The 21,518-nt window shown below is 33.7% G+C and overlaps 1 protein-coding gene and 1 long non-coding RNA gene across 2 annotated transcripts; both read left to right on the top strand.

Moving 5' to 3' along the window:
* Window positions 1-3,854: 3,854 nt before the first annotated feature.
* Window positions 3,855-4,649, top strand: LOC131172936 (uncharacterized). Its single transcript, XM_058134568.1, has one exon. It carries the CDS (start codon window positions 3,855-3,857, stop codon window positions 4,647-4,649), a length of 795 nt encoding a protein of 264 aa, XP_057990551.1.
* An 11,101-nt stretch (window positions 4,650-15,750) lies between these two features.
* Window positions 15,751-18,812, top strand: LOC110654675 (uncharacterized). Its single transcript, XR_009143646.1, has 2 exons — window positions 15,751-15,973; window positions 18,235-18,812. It is a non-coding gene; the product is annotated as an uncharacterized LOC110654675 (long non-coding RNA).
* Window positions 18,813-21,518: the final 2,706 nt, after the last annotated feature.

Here is a 21,518-nt window from a genome sequence, read left to right as displayed (position 1 = left end):
GAATAGACTATGAGGAGACTTTCTACTTTGTTGCCATGCTTAAATCAATTAGGATTTTATTAGCAATAGCTGCATACTATGATTATGAGATTTGGCAGATGGATGTCAAAACAGCTTTTCTCAATGGATACATTGAAGAAAACATTTTCATGGAACAACCTAGGGGATTTGAATCCCAAGATGGTTCCAAAGTATGCAAACTAAAGCGATCCATTTATGGGTTGAAACAAGCTTCGAGGAGTTGGAACATCCGTTTTGATGAAGCCATTAAATCTTTTGGTTTTATCAAAAATGAGGATGAGCCATGTGTATATAAGAAGGTTAGTGACAGTGCTATCACTTTCCTTGTCTTATATGTGGATGACATCGTTGATGGGTAATGATACGTATGTTGACGACTATAAAGGTATGGTTGTCAAATACATTCTCCATGAAAGACTTAGGGGAGGCAACCTATATTCTTGGGATTCGCATCTATAGAGATAGAGCGAAAAGAATAATTGGTTTATCCCAAAGTCTATACTTGGAAAAGGTGTTAAAGAGGTTTAACATGCTTGATTCCAAGAGAGGATTGTTACCAGTGAGACATGGTATCCACCTTTCTAAAGAGATGTCTCCAAAGACACACAAGAAAGAGATAAGATGGCCATGATTTCATATGCTGCGGCTATTGGAAGTTTAATGAATGCAATGATGTGTACTAGGCCAGATATCGCATATGCTGTTAGTTTGACTAGCAGGTATCAATCCAATCCAGGTTTGGAACACTGGATAGCTGTCAAGAATATCATTAAGTACTTGAGAAGAACTAAGGATTTATTCTTGATTTATGGAGGTGGAGACTTGCAATTGGATGGTTATACTGATTCTGATTTCCAATCAGATATCGATGATAGAAAGTCTACCTCAGGATATGTGTTCATTTGTAATGGAGGTGCGATCGGTTGGAAGAGTTCCAAGCGAGCACGATTGCAGATTCCACTCATCGAGGTGAGTATATTCTTTGCATCGAATCTTTGCAAAAGAAGTCGCTTGGATAAAGAAGTTCGTGATGTAACTTACAGTAGTTCCTTCCATTGAGTCGCCAGTTCCACTACCGTGACAACAATGGAGCGATCCTACTGAGCTAAGAACGAAGGTCTCACCCAAAATCCAAACACATAGAAAGGCACTACCACATTATCGGAGATATAGTTGGGCAAGGCGTTATAGCCATGCAGAAAAATAACATCGACTAAAAATTCAGGTGATCCATTCACTAAGCTTTTGTCACAAGTTCGCTTAGACCGACATCTTGAGAAGATAGGTCTAAGGTATTGTAATGAATGGCTCTAGTGCTAGTGGGAGATTGTTAGTAGTATGCCCTAGAGCATATCATTTAGTATGTATCTTGTACATATTTTTAATAATAAAGGCATTTCCACTTTTTCGTTTACATAATATATTTATGTGTAATAGAAAAGGTCCATTGATATTTTGTTAGAAATATTATTTTTAAGTTGTTAAGAATATGAGTGACAATATTTCTAGCACAAAGTATCATAAATAGGTTCACAATCGAGGATACTTCATAATAAGGACATGACTTATCCAGAAAGATTGTATTCATGTTTGTTCCCAAGTTATTTATATGAGATATAAATAAGATGGAATGGTGAGTCTCATGCCATATAACAAACATGATAGGCACTTATAAATGATAAGTAGGCGAACCGGTGACACTTATGACAAGCACATGGAGTTTACTCTTGTCAATGTTTTGTCATAAATCATATCGAGGCATATAATCTTTAGACTGAGATAGCACGATTATCTTGTATATAGGTAGTTTGAGTTTGATCTGCTTTTATACTTGTACTATGTATGGGTATATGGGCATGTGTTGGCTCCTGCTAGTTATATATGGAGGTAGGTGTTGATCAAGATGGAATCTGTTCCTCTAAGTAAATAGAGATAAAATCCTATGTTCATTTAATTGTTCTTGATGTTTCAAGTTCTGGCCAGAGATAGATTTATTGAGAAAAGAGTTTACGATGAGAAAAATCTTTTAATTAAGAACTGGAATTAAAAGAGAACATAATATTCATAGCAAATGGAGTTTGACATAAACCATGACTCGGCTTGAGTTGGGATTTTGTAACAGAGATTCTAGTGCATGGTAACATATGATTATAGGTTCATTTAAGGTAAATCTTATTACTAATTGGGTGGCCATGGCATGCTATGCTAGGTGTTAACCATGGTCTATGAGGTTCATAAAATGATTTAGAGAAATCATTTATGGTAAGAAAGAGTTCTGATGATATTAAGAGTTGATATCATGTCTCATTGCCAATTAGTGATGAGCCTAGTAAGTCACACACATACACAAGTTATCACCTATTTAAATATGATTTAATTAATTAATTAAAGAGTTTAATTGATTAATTAAATAGATTTGGTTTGTAATTAAAATTGCAAAGTCCCTAGCATGACTTGAAACCAAATCTAGATTATTGGATGTGTAGTATAAATTAAATTTATATTTAAAGTGTTTAAATATGAATCTAATTGATGAGAAATTAATTAATAGAGATTAATTAATTAATTTATATTTGATATAAATTAATTAGAAGAAGAAAATAATTATTTTGGGTTAAGAACTCAAAATTAAGACACGAGGCATTTTGGTCATTTTGCGATTGTGACACGTGGCACCATGAGATGGTGACACATGGCATAACACATAAGCTTGCCAAATATATATAATCATGTAAGATGATTAAAATCAAGATTAAATATAGGTTTGACACTTGGAACAATGTTATTGGTTAACTTAAACATAGATCTAATACAAAGGTGTCATGTGGCTAGGGTTTAATGTGTTAACCTAGCTATTTAAGTGTGGTTATGAAAAGAAAACACAACCAGCAGCCTCTCCTCTCATATGTCACGCCACTTTGAGCCTCTCCAGCTATTTTTCTTCATCTCTCATCAATTCAAAGAGATTAGCCATCAATCTCTTGAATTAAGAACACTAGAAATTGTTTCTAGTGTCCTGTTTGCATCTCTGATCTCTTAAAAGGCAGAACTTGAATTTCTAATTAATAGAAAAGGCTTTAGAAGCTGTTCAAGGGCTGCCATAGGTGTTCTTGGTGTGGACAAGCTAGAGGGACAACATCTGGTGTCCTGAAGACGAATCTCAAAGGCGCAGACACGCAAAGACATCAAGAGGTTAGTGTAATCGTTCTTGATTTAATCTAGGGTTCTAAAATTAATCTGATTAATTTTAAAATCTTAAATGGCAAATACAGATCCAAAAACATATTAAAAGAGTTTTAATATGTTGTTTATCATTGAAATCAAATAGATAAAAATAAATCTTGCATGGTGCATGTGACCCTAGGCGAAAATTTTTGAATTCAATGGTATAAACTTGTGTTTTTCACGCTTCCGTTCCTTCAGCCTTTTATGTAGAAAATGCTGCTGAACTAGAAAGAGGAGTCCCAAGACTAGTCATCAATTATAAGCCTTTAAATAAGGCCCTTAGATGGATAAGATACCCATTGCCTAATAAAAGAGATCTGTTAAACAGACTCTATGAGGCCCAAATCTTTTCAAAATTTGATATGAAGTCTGGCTACTGGCAAATCCAGATAGCTGAAGAAGATAGGTATAAAACTGCCTTTACAGTATCATTTGGGCATTACGAATGGAATGTGATGCCATTTGGGCTTAAAAATGGCCCATCAGAATTTCAAAAAATTATGAATGAAATATTCAATGCTTATTCAGCATTCTCAATTATTTACATTGATGATGTCCTTATTTTCTCCAGGACAATAGATCAACATTTCAAACACTTAAATGTGTTTATGAAAATTATTAAGAAAAATGGTTTAGTTGTCTCAGCCAAGAAGATAAAACTCTTCCAGACTAAAATTAGATTTTTAGGTCATAACATTGAACAAGGATCTATTATTCCCATAGACCGAGCCATTGAATTTGCCCGCAAATTTCCTAATGAAAAAAAAGACAAAACCCAATTACAGAGATTCCTAGGTAGTCTTAATTATGTTATTGACTTTTATAAAAGTTTAGCACAAGATGCCAAACCACTATTCCAAAGACTGAAAAAGAATCCAAAGCCGTGGACCCTAGAACATACCTTATCTGTTAAATGGATAAAACAAAAGGTCAAATCACTTCTCTGTCTGGCAATTCCTCATCCACAAGCCTTAAAGGTGGTGGAAACTGACGCATCTGACATAGGATACGGTGGCATCCTAAAACAAAGGATAGCTGACAAAGAATCACTAGTCAGATTTACCAGTGGAATTTGGACAGGACCTAGAGTTAATTACTCTACGGTTAAAAAAGAGATCTTATCTATAGTTCTCTGTGTACAAAAGTTTGAATATGATTTATTGACTCAGAAATTCCTTATAAGGGTTGATTGTAAAAGTGCAAAAGAAATATTACTGAAGGATGTTAAAAACATCGCATCTAAACAGATCTTTGCTAGATGGCAAGCCATCTTATCAGTATTTGATTTTGATACTGAATTTATAAAAGGAGAATCTAACTCGTTGCCTGATTTCCTATCCCGTGAATTTCTTACAGGATATGAGTTCAAAGGCATTGATAACTCCTTGAAAGCGAACCCATGAGGTATCGCCACTGCCGCCCAAAATGGTGGACAAACTTCGAGAAGATGCTTATACTATCAGCGTTGAGGCTAATAACGCCAAAGAGGTTAATTACCCCTATATTCTAATAAGCTACTGTTTCCTTATGCCAATGGATAAAAAACACAAGGAACTGAAGCCTTATGAGGTGGCAAATTTCTATACGGAGCATCATACAGTGAATCCTTATTTACCAAAGGCCTATACTTGTGACACCCCTTACCCGTCTACAGTGTAGCCGAGTAAGTTATGCCACTCAGTGTGTCAGAACACCAATTCATGTTTCAATTTCAATTAATCCCTTTTTATTCATTTATTTATAATTTTTGATAAATCTAAATTTTTCTGCAAATTTTATAGAAAATCCGGTAGAGTGCTTCATTATAAATTGAAAAACAGTTCTTACGAACTGTTTAAAAACACTTCCAATATAATTATAATCTCAATCTCAGTCAACCACCAACATTTTTCAACAATTTCTCAAATCAATTCAGTATCTCAAAATTCACATTCATCTCATATCACACCCAATTCAATGAGAAATACTCATATTTATTTCTGAACACAGCTCATGGTTAATTACAGCAAAAATATGATTACATGAGTTTATAATATACATAACAAAAGTTTACAAATACAAAAGATTTAGGTAGCCCAATGTCCTACCAATGCACTGCATTTGAGAGGTGACTTTGAACTCTGAGTGCAGATCTGAAAGCTCACCCTGTATGATGTCTGTTGGACTCCCCAGTTATATCTCCAGTACCTGCGTGTGGAAATAGCGACGCGCTATGCAATTCTGCTTAGTGGTGATAATATAAAATAAAATAAAATAAAATAAAAATATGTATGCAGGATGTATATTTACATTTTTGGGTAGACTTAATTTTAAATATTTATTACCATATTATTCGATTAAAGTTTGGTAAGATTTATTAACATTGCCCGAGTAACCCATACTAGTCGACTGGACTGGATAAACGGGTAAACTGGCACTGGGTACTAAGTACCTCGGACCATCATACCATCGGTCACATTGTGTCTCCCAGTGTGCAACAGAACATCTAATAAGCTGTAATAATTATCGGGGATTAAACCTGAGTATAACAACTTAATATCGTAGCCAAAGGCTATTATGTCACAGAATGACATGGGAAGCCATGAAATACAGAATGGCATGAAGCCATATGCAGTATTGCTAACAGAACCCTATTGGCATGCCAAGCTATCCAAACCAATCTTGTTAGGTATACTAGGGCATTTTACACTTTTAAGTTTTACAATTTTTGAATTTCAAGTTTTGGTGTTACTATTCACTTCATTAGTCAACCAAAATGTTGACTTTTGTATAGACAATAGGTACATTGGTTTTAATACTCCCAACATACCACATTTTGCATTCAAAATTTGTTGGTATTGGTTGTCAATACCATTTCTAAGCTTAAAGTTAATTGAGCAGAAATTTCAGTTTTCATACCTAATTTTTATTGTTCCATTGGTCATTTTTGCAGTGAGAATTTGGCAAAATGATCAACATGAAAGTTGTTCCTTATTTTATCTAGTTGAAATTCCTTTTTCGAATCACTCCATTTGGAGTTTTGTAGCTCAAGTTATGGTCCAAAAACTACAACTAGCCGGATTGGACAGAATCCAAAATTCTGGGCAAAACTGGTTCTGCCAGATTTGGTAACCTAAGTTTGGTTGGCAATTTGACTAGGTTATGGTCATAATTTAGGTCAGATTTCTTCATGAAAGTTGTTGGTGTATATCTCAACTTGTTTCTGGTAAAATTTCAGGTCAATTGGACCTTTCTACATTGAGTTATGGCCAAATGACTAAACACTGTTCATTTGGTCATTTTGCCTAGGCAGACTGCAGGTCACCCGGATTAGGGCAAGCTTTTGGTCCACTTGGTTTAGTTTTATGGGCATAGTTTCTTCACCAAAGTTGTGCCATTATGTGTCTATTTTCATGTCCAATTGGCCTTGCACCAATTGAACCTCTACAATTCAAGTTATGGCTACCCAAACCTGCTAGACTCATGTCCAATTCTGCAGGTCACCTAGGGCAGCCACACCAAACCCAAATCCCATCACTCAACACACTTCATTTTTGGTTTAAACAGAACTAAATGGTCACTAATTGACCATTAATATCCATTTTCATCATCACATGGTCAAAGTCCCATTTCTTCACCCCAAACACTAACTCAAACATTACCATTCATGCATTTTCATTGCATTTCTTCAATCCACTTACAAAATGCACATTAAGGGCAGCCATAATAACCTTTTAACTTCATTAAAATCATCACAAACAAACCCTAACCATGGCTGCCAAAAATTTAGGGTTTACATACAATTGGTATTCAACAATTTTTCTTTGTAATTTACACTCATTTATACTTACTCAACATAAATTTGAAGAGAAACATAAGTTTAAGTCAATTACCTCTTAGGGAGCTAATCCAAAGCTTATAAGAAGTCTTTCTTTTTAATTCTTTTTACTCCCAAAAGAATCTCCAAGATGCAAGAATAACTTTTTTGTGTTGGGAGTTTAGGGTTTAGTTGGGTAGAAGTTGGTGAAATCAAGCTTTAAAAAGCTTGAAAATGGTGGCTATGGTGGAGGCTTACGGCAAGGAAGAAAGAAGAAATGAGAAATCTGGTTTTTCTCTCATTTTTCAGCCCATTTGTCTCTTTTAAATAAAGTTATGCCATGTGTCAACATTGGGTTGGGTGGGAGAACTTTAATGACATCATTATGATGTCATAAGTCCATTTTCCTTTATTTTCTTTTCATTTCTTGTCTATTTAATTGCAATTAATTTTTTAAGAACATTTATTCATATTTTATGTTATATAAATTATTTGTTTAACTGGACAAGTTGGTCAAAAATCATCTCTAAAGACGAAATGACTAAAATGCCATCCGTTTGGCTTAACGGGTTAAAATTGTCTGTACCGATTAAAAATTTTTTCTAAGTATTTTCTTAGTATTATAATGCCATAAGAACCTCAATAACCCTTCTCTGGAGTCCCAGAAATTATTTTATAATTTTTCCCCCGGGTCTAGGGCTCCTAGTTGCGAGAACCGCAACTTCTCACTAGGTTACCCATCGTTAGGGCACCGGCTCATTTAACTTGGTTGTATCTTATTTCTAAAATTTTTGCTAAATTTTTCTTATTAATATTTGAGTTATTTATGGTTCCTCACTTTAGTTTAAATATTTTTCTGAACGTTCTAGCTGTCCGGACCGACACTGGTCACTAGAACAGTAGACTGTACGGACTAGCTAAAGTGAGGATGTTACAACACTTATTATCAAGCTATTTTAGTAGAGACTGACTCAGTGGTCTTCTCTTCTCTCCAACAGAAAGGTCCGCTAATGAGTGGGCATTCAGTAAGTTTATCATTAAAAGGATAATATCCTATGATGAATGGGGAGATTCACTCTTCAAACAGAAAGAATTAAATTTCGGAAAAGCCAGGTATTTTAATTACTTTGATTATATGCAAGCCTGGACTGGTGCCTTAATTTATGAAAATAGGCAAAGAAAATTCAGCTGGTTCATACAGTTCCCGTTGGACAAAGAACTATTTGAATTCCCATCCTGGTTTTACGGATGGTTCTTTAACTGGAGAATATTTCCCATAGCCCTACCTAATAAGGTAAGAGAGGTTTATGAGCAGTTCGCTGACTCAAATAAATCCTTAAAGGATTCAAGATTAATGTTTACTATCCTGTACAAAGTTCCATGGATAGTTCGTTGGGATTATATTATCTCAAAAAAGAAAATGAAAAAATTTGGCGAGTTTTCCAATGATCATGTTCCCTGGTTAACTCGTAGAGTCCTAATTAAATGGTGGGATAAAGTGACTTTTTTAAGTCACCTTCTGTTTATTCCTCCAAAGGATTAATTACTCTGGCTAAAAAGCCAACAATGCCTGGTCCTTCAGTCTCATCAAACCTGTCAGAATTATTCAAAGATCTACTCAAATCAGTACCGAAAGATGAACTTCGCCAACAGCTTTTCAGCGCACTATCAGAAGATGACAAAGAAGCCAGCTCAAAAGTTGCCAGCTCAAAAGCCAAAGATGCTGCGGAGTGCTCAAAGTCACGTCAAAAGGACGAAAGCAATAGCGACACTGACATGGAAGGACAATATTGGGAAGACAGCCAAGACCCTTATGAACTGTAAAGGGTATCAGATTCCTCTCAGTCTAAAAGACAAGACAGCCACTATCTTTTGCCTGCCACTTAAAGTAACGCATGCAATAACGATTGAAGATTCCTTCGAACTTCTATAAGAAGGCCACCCGACTTGTTAAACAAGCATCATAGAAAAATTCTTAGAGTGTAATGGTTTGTTTTAAACTTCTCTTGTAAGATATCTTGATTTCCTGTTTGTTCCAAATGTTCTAAGTGTGTACTATTTTCAAATCAATAAAATATATGGTATTTTCATCATCCCAATCTTCTTTTCCAAAGTTAGAAAAGGAATTAGATGTTTTAATTAATCAAGCTAAGGAGTTGAACCAAGAACTTGAAACACTGTCCCTAAGCACTGTGGATCTTCTTGGACATCCCTCTGGTAAGTACAATTATTGGGTTTACTATTCACCTCCGCCTTCTGCTAATATTCCTGTAGCTTCCATTAGACCTACTGGTTGGGAAGAAAACTGTAGCTCTGTAAGTATTACTATTCTCAATACTATTTAATATTACTATTTATTTAAAGCACTGTAAGCAGTACTGTTTAAGTATGCTCTGCACTTGCCCTTAAAGGGATCCTTTGCATCAGAAACTGTTTATGTCTACTTATATTAATCGTTTTTTATTTGCGTTGTCTTCATTTAACTGATAGAAGGGAAGTAGAACTATTAAGAACTGCCTTTGTAGAAAATGGTAATGATTTGTGTAATCAACATCTAGAGTCTCACAATGAATTCTGTGATTGTAGGGCGCATGGAAGACTATTAGTATTATTTAGAGTTATAATTGGTTTATTAGATATTTGGTTAAGAAATAATAATTTTTAAATACATATTCTTCTTCATATTCAGTTTCTCATCATGTCTTCTTTGTTTTCTGCCATCTTCTTTAATTAAGTGGTATATAGGCTGGAAACTAGTAACCGCTTGAGCCCCTCACTGGTGGAAGGTAGAGCAAATTCTAGACACAATGCCACGTACTATTTGCTTTGTGAGTTTTAATTCTTGCTTTTTGATCCTTTCGCGTTAGGTGGTATCAGAGCCAAGTTAGGCAGTAAGTTGGTCATTAGTTCTAGTGAAACCCTAAGTCGCGTTTCCTTCAACACTTGAAGCTGTGAATAGGCGTTTAGGCATCAGGAGTCACATCGTTGACAGTGATGTAGAACAAATGGACAAAATATTTCCTAGCTTATCTAGTAGCTCTAGAAGCACTAGGTTTGAGGACAAGAAAATAAAAAATCAAAAAATAAAAATAAAGAAATATTATTATTATCTAATATAGAAAGTAAGTTAAATAATTAGAAACTTCCTCCTATTTCGTCAAGTCTTATATATAAATCTAGTAACATTTTTATTTTTAGGTCAGATTACGTCATTAAAACTGTTGAACAAGCCACTCCTATCCATGAAGGATTAAGCTATAGGAGTCTATTTTCTAAAGAACTTCTGATAGAACATCAGAAGAAATACTCTTTCCTACATATAGGAATGATACAAGTTGCTTTAAAACCTGCAACTAGATTAGGCTTAAATACCTCAGCCTTAATCTGTGTCAGAGACAAAAGACATAATAATTTTAATGATTCCTTATTAGGAATTGTAGAATCATCTCTATGCGATGGCCCGATATATTTTTCGTGCTATCCTAACTTTACCATCTCGGTAAGAGATCCTTATGTTATGCAAGCTCTATCCTTAGACATAAAAACCTCAGGATATGATATGTTACCAGGATCTGAAAATATAATCCTTATATACAGGATTCATTACAAAGCAATGAACACAGTAGTACCTAATCTTAGGGAAGAAACTACAAAATTGATTTCACCAAAAGGAACCACCACTTTTTTCGTCACAGACTTAGAAAAAGGAAACCTAGTGGTCCCAAAATCAATTGAATGGGAACAGGTTAAACTACCTGAAAATTGGATCTTAGAAGAAGCAGTTCCTCCTAAAAAGGAAAAGTCACATGATCTTGAGTCCATTATAGAAACAAACAATGGAACCATAGCAATATCTTTTGCTAGGAAAAAATCCAGAAATTCGTTCTCAGGAAGATCGGTCTGCTCAGAACCAATTTTACCTAGATCATCCTTATCAGGAATAAAACTAGATCGAATGAACTCAATGAGCTGATTAAGTTCCATAGGAACCCAAAGAACAGAAGAACAGGTAGCCCAGCCCATATATGGACTAGATAGTACCTATTCAACCCCAAAAGAAACAGTAAGCGTTAAAAGGCCTGAAAGCCCAACTCCATCAGATATGGGCTATGACAAAGAAAGTCTCCGACAACCAAGAAAGATTATGGCTTTAACTAAAGAAGAAACTCCATTTGAAAAATGGTTTCAAATGACTTTTAGTTTAGAAAAGCAAAACTCTTATCTTAGAGAATATGCTTGGTATCAAGAGAGGGGAGGAAATAAAAAATTTCCTGAATTCCTTAAATACATGATGGCCTGTAGAAAAAAGCCATTTCCAAACTTTGAAGATAGGACGTTCTTAACAACTTTAGAATTTAAAATGAGACAGATCAGGACACCTTAAGTTCATTAACTGTTCCTGTGACCTATCCATATACAGGCTTACAGATCCTATAAAATGCATTCCTATAGTGTATAATAGTGTATTAACACTATCAGATACTACTGTTGGACCTTCCGTTCTTACTTCTGTTTTAACAGCATTTAGAACCTGTGCTTTTCCTTCTTCTGATAAGGAAAAGTCCCACCAACCTCTAAGTTGACCAGTAAAGCCAGCTATAATGGCTTTAGCTATGGATTGATCTGAGTTGTTTGCTTTAACTCGTGAGGCTATGGCATACATAGTCATAAATTGGATGACATTCTTGATCTGATAATCAGAAAGTCCATCTATGTTCCATTCTACAATTGAAGTTCTATCATATTGCACATACTTATAATTTGTGTCTTCATATTGTAGATTCACTGGTGAAGGCCTAGGGTAATAAGGCTTCATTTCAATAGTGGCTCTTGGTTTAGGATACATTATCCTATTAACTTCTAAAGGTTGAGTTTGCTTGAAACTAGCTTCAATCTGATTAATTTCATCTTCAATATTAGATGATTCGGACTCAAATTCAGATTCTGAATTATCTGAATGTTTGTTTAAAGGGGCTATACTTAGATTTTTTAATCTATTTTCTAACTCTTCTTTGAAAGTTAGTTCCTTAGTTAAAGGAGCTATTGTTTTCTTTTTAGAATCTTTTGGTTCAAAGCCTAATTCTATTAACCTTTTAGTTAACTCTTCAATCATTTCTGAATGATCTTCTGTTGCCAGTTTAAGGCTCAATTTTTCTGTTTCTATTGGTTTAAATAAGACTTTCTTTTCAACTATTGCCTTTGAGGTTTCTCCCTTTTCGGGTCTATAGTCTCTTGACTTGAAGTTCTGGATTTGTGTTTCTACCTCGTTTAACTGTTAACCTATGGTATACAGACTGAGATTGGCAAAGTTGCCTTGTTTGTCTGTCCTGGAAAAAGGTGAACACTCAACTTCTTGATTTTCTGTTACCTTATAAGATAACTCAGTTAATGGTGGGTGTACTCCTTTTAGGAGTTTACCTTTTGAGGTAATAAAATTTTTATAAGACGATTCTAAAGTTGTTAAGAACGTCCTATCTTCAAAGTTTGGAAATGGCTTTTTTCTACAGGCCATCATGTATTTAAGGAATTCAGGAAATTTTTTATTTCCTCCCCTCTCTTGATACCAAGCATATTCTCTAAGATAAGAGTTTTGCTTTTCTAAACTAAAAGTCATTTGAAACCATTTTTCAAATGGAGTTTCTTCTTTGGTTAGGGCCATAATCTTTCTTGGTTGTCGGAGACATTCTTTGTCAAAGCCCATATCTAATTGAGTTGGGTTTTCAGGCCTTTTAAGGCTTACTATTTCTTTTGGGCTTGAATAGGTACTGTCTAGTCCATATATGGGCTGGGCTACCTGTTCTTCTGTTCTTTGGGTTCCTATGGAACTTAATCGGCTCATTGAGTTCATTCGATCTAGTTCTATTCCTGATAAGGATGATCTAGGTAAAATTGGTTCTGAGCAGACCGATTTTCCTGAGAACGAATTTCTGGATTTTGTTCTAGCAAAAGATATTGCTACGGTTCCATTGTTTGTTTCTATAATGGACTCAAGATCATGTGACTCTTCCTTTTTAGGAGGAACTGCTTTTTCTAAGATCCAATTTTCAGGTAGTTTAACCTATTCCCATTCAATTGATTTTGGGACCACTAGGTTTCCTTTTTCTAAGTCTGTGATGAAAAAAGTGGTGATTCCTTTTGGTGAAATCAATTTTGTAGTTTCTTCCCTAAGATTAGGTACTACTGTGTTCATTGCTTTGTAATGAATGCTGTATATAAGGATTATATTTTCAGATCCTGAAAACATATCATATCCTGAGGTTTTTATGTCTAAGGATAGAGCTTGCATAACATGAGGATCTCTTACCGAAATGGTAAAATTAGGATAGCATGAAAAATATATCGGGCCATCACACAAAGATGATTCTACTATTCCTAATAAGGAATCATTAAAATTATTATGTCATTTATCTCTGACACAGATTAAGGCTGAGGTATTTAAGCCTAATCTAGTTGCAGGTTTTAAAGCAACTTGTATCATTCCTATATGTAGGAAAGAATATTTCTTCTGATGTTCTGTCAGAAGTTCTTCAGAAAATAGACTCCTAGACCTTAATCCTTCATGGATAGGAGTGGCTTGTTCAACAGTTTTAATGACGTAATCTGACCTAAAAATAAAACTGTTACTAGATTTATATATAAGACTTGACGAAATAGGAGGAAGTTTCCAATTATTTAACTTATTTTCAATATTAGATAATAATAATATTTCTTTATTTTTATTTTTTGATTTTTTATTTTCCTTGTCCTCAAACCTAGCGCTTCTAGAGCTACAAGATAAGCTAGGAAATATTTTGTCCATTTGTTCTAGATCACTGTCAACGATGTTACTCTTGATGCCTAAACACCTATTCACGGCTTCAACGGCTTAAGTAAACGCAACTTGGGGTTTCACTAAAACCAATGACCAACTTACTGCCTAACTTGGCTCTGATACCACTTGACGCGAAAGGATCGAAAACTAGGGGAATAAGTATTACGTGGCGTTATGTCTAGAATTTACTCTACCTTCCACCAGTGAAGAGTTTCAAAATGGGATAGCAGCTAAGAATGGCTTAAAAGGGACACAGTAATTAATACAGAAATTGAAAGTTACTAGAAATGGAGATTGAAATTAGTGCAAAATAACCTAAAATCTCTATAGAAACGTGGTAGAGCAACCAAAAATCTCCTCAAAACTATTCCTATGAATAGTTCCCATGAGTTGTGCTAATGAATTGTGCACATGAGTAGTACCAAAGCCTAATGAATTGAAGGCTTTGATACTATGTTAAGTTTTAAGAATTAGAAGTAGAAAGAAGAAAGAGAATAAAAGGAAGAGAATGAAAATAACTTAAAGGAATCTCATCAATTCCAATAGTAAGTCCCTTTGTACATAAAAGAAATAAATAAAGAGATAATAGATTGGCTGTCTAAGACCCTTAGAGGGGATGAAAGGACCAATAGCCTCGCCGTTAAACAAAACATAATAGGAAACAGTAGTAACACACTTCATAACCAATGTGATTCATGAGTAAGAAAACCTAACTTGAGCATCAATGCTTTAAGAAATGCCCACTTTACTTGGTCATAGGCTTTCAGTATATCCAATTTTAGGGATAATAAGTGCCTATTAAACTGACCTCTAGCATGTGATGAAAAATCTCAAATGCAACAAGTACATTATCCGTAATTAAATGACCAGGAAGAAAAGCACTTTGAAATTCATCAATAACATTGGTCAAAATACTTTTCAAGCATTTAGATATCACTTTTGTAATAATCTTAAAAATAAGATTACACAAACTAATGGGTCTGTATTTAGTAACATACCTTGGATGTTTAATTTTAGGCATTAAACAAATACAAGTGTGATTTAGATCATCTGGCACAAGACCACCATGCAGCTCACGTTGAACCAAATGGACCACATCTACATCCACTACAGCCTAATACTTCTAATAAAATAAAGGAGGAAGCCATGTGGCCCTGGGGCCTTAGCAGGATGCATTTGCTTTACAGTCTGAATAATTTCATCTAAATCACAAGGCCTCAATGAAGTAGAATTCATATAATAATAACCTTATAAGGAATAACAACTAAATCATCTCTATGAACCCGATAATTGTAGACACCTACTTTTTACCATCTATTTTAAGCATATTATAGAGGCAGTGAGGAGTCTTATGATGAAAATACCATTGAGTGGTAAAGACCCTGAAATGTTTTAGAAATTATGGAATGACTAGAAAATTAATAAAGTAAAATAATTTTAGACATTTTAGAAAATTAATTGCATTATTTTGAAAATAAAAAGTTTTTTTAAAAAAACATCATAAGCGTGTATCATTTAATTGGAGTTAATGTAATATTTTTCAAGGTTTTGGAATGGATCTAGAAAATATTTAATTAAGCTAATTAAATAATGAAGCCCATTAAATTTTTAACTTAAGCTATTAAAGGATGTGTACTTGATTTTTTAGGGCTTTATTAAAACACCTTTTGCTTAATTAATAAGATAAAATAATATAAAAAGACAAAAAAGAAAAAGACAAAAATAAAAATAAAAATAAAAATAAAAATAAAAATAAAAAAAAGTTCGCCCAAAGTTATCTTCTTCTTATTATTCTTATTATTATTATTATTATTATTATTATTATTATTATCATTTAAAATAAAAAAAAAAGGATAAAGATAGAAAAGATAAATGGTTGCCAAATTATGATGAAGATTAGATTAGATTTATTAGTGTGTGAGAGAGTTTCTATGTAGAAGTTTTCTTTCTTTTTCAATTTTCTAACCATTTTTTCCCCATATTCACACACTAATTATCTAGTTATTATTTTAATCAATGAATTCATGAAAATTGTTTTATTTTATTTATTCCAAATCATTTCTAAGCTCTTCAAAGTGCTAAAAGAGTCTTATAATTCCATTGAAATCGTCCTAAGAAAGGTACGTCTTTGTTTGGACACCCACAACTCTAATATTGCTATTTTCATCATTTTTATTATTCATGAATTTTCATCATGTAACTGTTAGATTTAGGACTTGAAAATAATTTTAGAGGATTCATTGGGTTGTTCCCATATGGAACAGCCGTTTGAATTACTAAAAAAGTTATTTTTTCGGTTTTATGACATGATTATGGACAATTTTTATGATACCTACATTTGTAAAATTTGTTTAGGGGTCAAATCTTTCTTATTTCGGTCATTATTTTTTTTTTTTTGATGATTGTTCAAGATATCTAATTTATTCTCATATTTTTAGATTTGCAAAATCTTTGGGAGATTGGTGTGAGAAATTTTTGCAATATTATTGAGAAATGCTGTCTAGATTTTAGTGTTAGTTGATTCAATTAATTTTCTTTATTTGATCTATGGTAGAACAATTATTTTCTTTTATCTTGTTTTAGTTTGATATGTTTGGTAGCTTCTGGTAACGTTTTATGATTTTTCATGACATTTTAATATTTTTTGTTTATTTTATAAAATTGCTGCCTAGTTTTAGGATTTCTGTATGTAGGTCAGTATTTGTCACTTTTACATTTCCTTTTTACTTTTTTTTTTGGTATCACATTTTGAGTGTTTCATTTTTCCACGTTAAAGTTTGGTATGTTTAGGACTTCTAGTAATTTTTCTGGAATTTTTTTATAAGTTTTGTATTTTTTATGGATTTTGCAAAATTTTTACATAGATTTGAAATTTTTCAGTAATTTGACTAGTTTAATTAAAATAAAACTCTTTATATTTTTTTTAATTAAAACCTGTTTTTTATTAATTAGGATTTTTTTTAGGAATGTTAGACCTATTGGAACTAGGATTAATTAATTTGATTAGATTAAGACATTTAAATTAATTAAAATTAATTTCTAATTTCAATTTTGACTTGTTTTAGTTTGATAGTTGACTTTTTTTGTTGTTTATTATTTATTTATTTATTTATTTTTTATTTAAATGCTTTCCTTTCGCTATTTTATTTTATTTTTTATAGTTAAATTTAAATGTGTGTAACTTTAAACTTGGATAAAATGTATGACTAAGGAATTAAATAATAGAAATAATAAGACAGATTTCAGAAATCATTAGTAGAGGTTGGCCCTTATTCTAAGATAAGTCTAAACAAAGAAGGTGCCTAACACCTTCCCTCTCTTGTATCCAGTATTTTAAATTTAGGCCATTAGGCTCACGGTAAAAGAAGGATAGTGGACTTTTACAAGGGGCAAGTTGCTACCCACATTTCTTTTTATGAATTTGTCTAAGTTATTACTCGGGTGGCAACTCTTTTCCTTCGCCTTTGTAGCATTAATATCTAAGTATCATGGTAGTATTATGGAAAGACGATGCTAAACCAGTTTCAAGGGTCCTACAGCTTGGTAATTCCACTGGGGATTGAGGATAGTTACTCTAACTTGATTCCTTTAGTCTATTATTATTTCTTTTATTAAATTCCTTTGCATTGCATGCAACTTGCACACATAATGAAAGTGTAATAAACCATGATGTGATGTAGCCTCATGGGGATAAGATTGAGGAGGCCTCTATTCCATTTAAGCTTTGGTAAGTCAACTTATCTTTGCAACCTGTGGCACGTATCTTAGGGTATAAAAAGAGCATGAACCTAATCGTTTGCACCTTTGACTTTCTTAAGGTCAATGGGAGACATAATGGTTAAGCTCTCACTTTTGGAGAGCCTTTTGAACCTGAAACGAAGATATAAAGGTGGATTCAGTCATGCTAGCCCTAGAAACATGTGGCCTTAAGACCCTTATTGCATGTGATGTGTTTGGTTTATAAAACTTTGTGTTAAATATGTAAGTTTTAAAGGAAGATAGGATTAATCTAGGTTGAAACTTGAAACCCTCTGTTGCCTTTCAAGAATTCAAAGCCCAATCCATTCTATCTCCCTAGAGGGCAAGTGGAGGCCCACTTGCATATTGGACTTTAGGGTTCATAGACCTTTTGTTTGTAAGGGAAGGCTCCATCTTAGGCTAATCCCCTGTTGATATGCTTGAAGTACCCCTACTTAGGATAGAGATTTTTTACTTAACCATTACTTTACTTGAGAGAGTTTTAGAGTTATAAGGAGGCGAAGATATGGTTGAATATGTTCTATAAATTTTTTCTAATTTTGTAATTTATTTTTAGTTATGCATTCATACATTCATGTATCATTTTCATTGATTTTTAATTTATTGAATTGCATGTTATTAGACTGAAACATGTCATTTAAGGCGTCAATTGATATTAAATGTTGACTATTTCCTTCAAGAAGTAGGAGGACTCATGGATCGAATCAGAAAGCTAGGAGACAAGATAAATGAGATTAAGGTGAACATTGATGAAATTGAAAAGGAAAGGATCCAAACTCCTATGAGGGAGGAATAAGACATCTATCTTGACATGGAGGACAAATGTGTAGAATTTGAAAGATTTAAAATGATAGGCCTAATTCAATCCCATTCTCAACTTGCTAAAATCATGGACTTGGAAGCTTACAAGGAAAATTTCAAAGGAGAATAAGTAAAAGATCTACGAGAAGAACCGGCTGAGAAATATGATTATAAAGTCTCCTTATGTTGATACTCCACTTAAGAGCATTTAGCCCATTGGATGGGAGCTTTAGAATTACGAATTTTAAAATTATTTAGGACTATTTATTTTGTTTAAAACTATTTTTCAGTAGGATTTCTTATCAAAATATGTATTTAATAGAATTTCTTCGTAGGACTACTTTGTAATAAGGCCCATTAGGCCTATTTTTATCAATAAAATTATTCAGTCTTATTTAATTTTAATTTTCTATTTCTTTAGTTTCCATCCACTATCATTCAATGTGTGTGCCGTGTTAGGCCCAAATAATGTGCAATTCAACAAGTTAAAAGTGCATTCACTCATAATCATGCACATAAGCATTACACACTAACCCCTTTATGTTGTACATCCATCATAGCTCCAAAATGAACTAAGAGTGCTCCTATTCCTACAACCTGGACTTGTGAGAAAAATAGATTGTTAAGAAAGACCAAGCCTATAGAAAAGCCCTGTTCAACCAAAATCTTTAAGAGTAGTTAGTGCGCTATCACTAATGGCTAAGAGAGAGGACATTAAGACCATGCTCAAAGAAATGTTGGATGAGACCATGAATGGTAAGATGGAAGACATGATGGCTAAGTTCCTCAAGTCCTTGGGTAATCAACAGTGGGGGAAAATAGTGGAAATAAGGCCTAAGCCCATAATTGAAAATGTTTTAAAGGAAACTAATGGAAAGACCTAAGATTTATTTGATGCAAACTTTTGAGATTAGGATGACCATCTAACATAGAAGGCATGAAGGCTGAGAAGGAGCCTAATAAGGAGTACGAAATGTTGACTGAGAAGTTTGAGAAGTTGCATGCTAGCCTCAAGAAGAAAGTAAAATTGGTGGGGGGGGGGGGGGTGGGGGGCAGGGGGGCGCATGAATCATTTTGACTTTGAGGATTTTGATATCCATGCAGAAGGGGGTTTGCCTAAGAAATTCAAGACCAAGCCTAAGATTAAAAGGCCTACTTGAGGTCCTACTTGATTATGATGAGGACCATTAAACTAAATAAGGAGTAGGTGATTCAGTTCTTTCTAATGTCACTAGAAGGAACAACCTGATGATGATATTATAGGCTTGAATCCATAGTCATGAAAGATTGGGATGATCTAGTAAGAAGATTTATCATCAATACTCCTATAATAATGCTTTAAATGTAACCCTTAGAGACTTAAAGACCACTAGGCAGAAACACAGTGAAACATTCTTAGAATTCTATGAAGATGACTCATAGGCCCATAATGAAAAATCAGGTGTTCTTGGTCATTAAGAGACTACTACTAATTTACTATGAGAAGTTGTATTACCTCTTTATAACCACTTTTGAATAGTTATATGATGTGGGCGTCTAGTTATAAGATGGGATGACTGAAAAGAGTAAAGCATACCAGCCCAAGAAGGGAGGATACTAGCCTACAGGAAGTGTAGTAGGAGAAAAGATTGTGGACGTCCAATCTATAGGAAGAATCCCCAAAATTTTCCCCCCTAAACAAGTCCCTTTCTAAGGTATTTAAGCATCTTAAAGCTCATGGCCTACTCTAACCCTTAGCTCCTAGACCAACTCTAAGCCCTCTACCACCAAATCACATAGCTAACCTCTATTGTCATTATCACTAATTTCTCAGGCCATGATACATAAAACTATTTTCTATTGAGGGATGAGGTTCAAAACTTCCTTGATGATAAAAAAATATCTAACCCAAAATGAAAGCCCAACACCTATACTATTCTGATGCCTAAAACCAGATCCAACCCTTGAAGAGAAAGAAATGAAATTTTAGGCCTAGAGAAAGTTTGAAAATTAAAGATGGAGATATGCCCAAAATGATGAAAGTAGTTCAAGGGAGATATGAGTAATAAGCATGGGAAAGAGATCTGCAAGTTGTAAGCCATGCAGTTAGAGTTACACTCCAAAGTTTAGGTCTCTTTTTAGTATTAAATTTGATGTCTTTGTTTTAATGTATTTGATGCCAACTTTGAGGCTAAGATTAATAACACATGTTCTCCATTTGCTTATTTGTTTGATATTTATCCTGATGGTCATATGAATAGCATCCATAATCACTTAGAATTGATTTCATGCATAAAACTCAATCTTTATTAACTTGGGTACACCATAAACCCTAAGGAAGTAAAATTGGTTACAGATTTAACTTTAGAAGAAAGAGAAAAATTCATAACTTTAATAATAAAGTACATAGAAGCACTTGCTTGATCTTGCAAAAACATGCTAGAGTTGATAGAGGCATAATGTTGCATTCTAATAGATCCACATATGAGGCGGTTAAAAGAAGTACAGAAAAGATTGCTCAAAGAGTAAAGAAGCAAATGAGAATATTAGTCAAAACATGTTATAAGAAGACTTTTCCTTGCCTCACATAGTTAATAAAATGAAGACAGTCTTCACCCTAGAATAAGGGATCAATTATTACAAAGTAATGTCATTCCATGGCATGATCCACAAAACACTAGAAGTTTGTGACATATAGAAGAGTCATTTTGAGGTATTAGAGAAGTTTTTCCAAATGAGAAATAAAAAACAAACTGAGGCCCAACTGAAAGAAGTATTTTTTTGGGGGTAGCATTGTCTTCTTAGGTATATGGCACGAAAGTAGTTTATTCCATCAAACTAAAATGAGATTTATTACAGAAAGTGATTATGTCAAAAAAGATATGGAGAGTTGGTTGTGTATCACATATAGGCTTACCAAAGAAAGAAAGCCATGGCCTTTAATAAGAAAGTAAAGCCCAGAAAGATAAAATAGAGATGTGATCTTAAAATAAGCTAGGTAGTTCCCTTAAATCCTTATGTGAAATTCAAGCTAAACTGGGATGACCCATATACAGTAAACTTGGCTTTGCTTGGAAGAGAAACATATTTAGATAAAGTATCAGTCAACATGGATAGATTGAAAAG

Source organism: Hevea brasiliensis, chromosome 14 (assembly GCF_030052815.1).
Source record: "Hevea brasiliensis isolate MT/VB/25A 57/8 chromosome 14, ASM3005281v1, whole genome shotgun sequence".
Lineage (NCBI taxonomy): Eukaryota > Viridiplantae > Streptophyta > Magnoliopsida > Malpighiales > Euphorbiaceae > Hevea > Hevea brasiliensis.
Note: the sequence above shows the minus strand (reverse complement) of the source record. Positions and strands in the feature narration are given on the sequence as shown.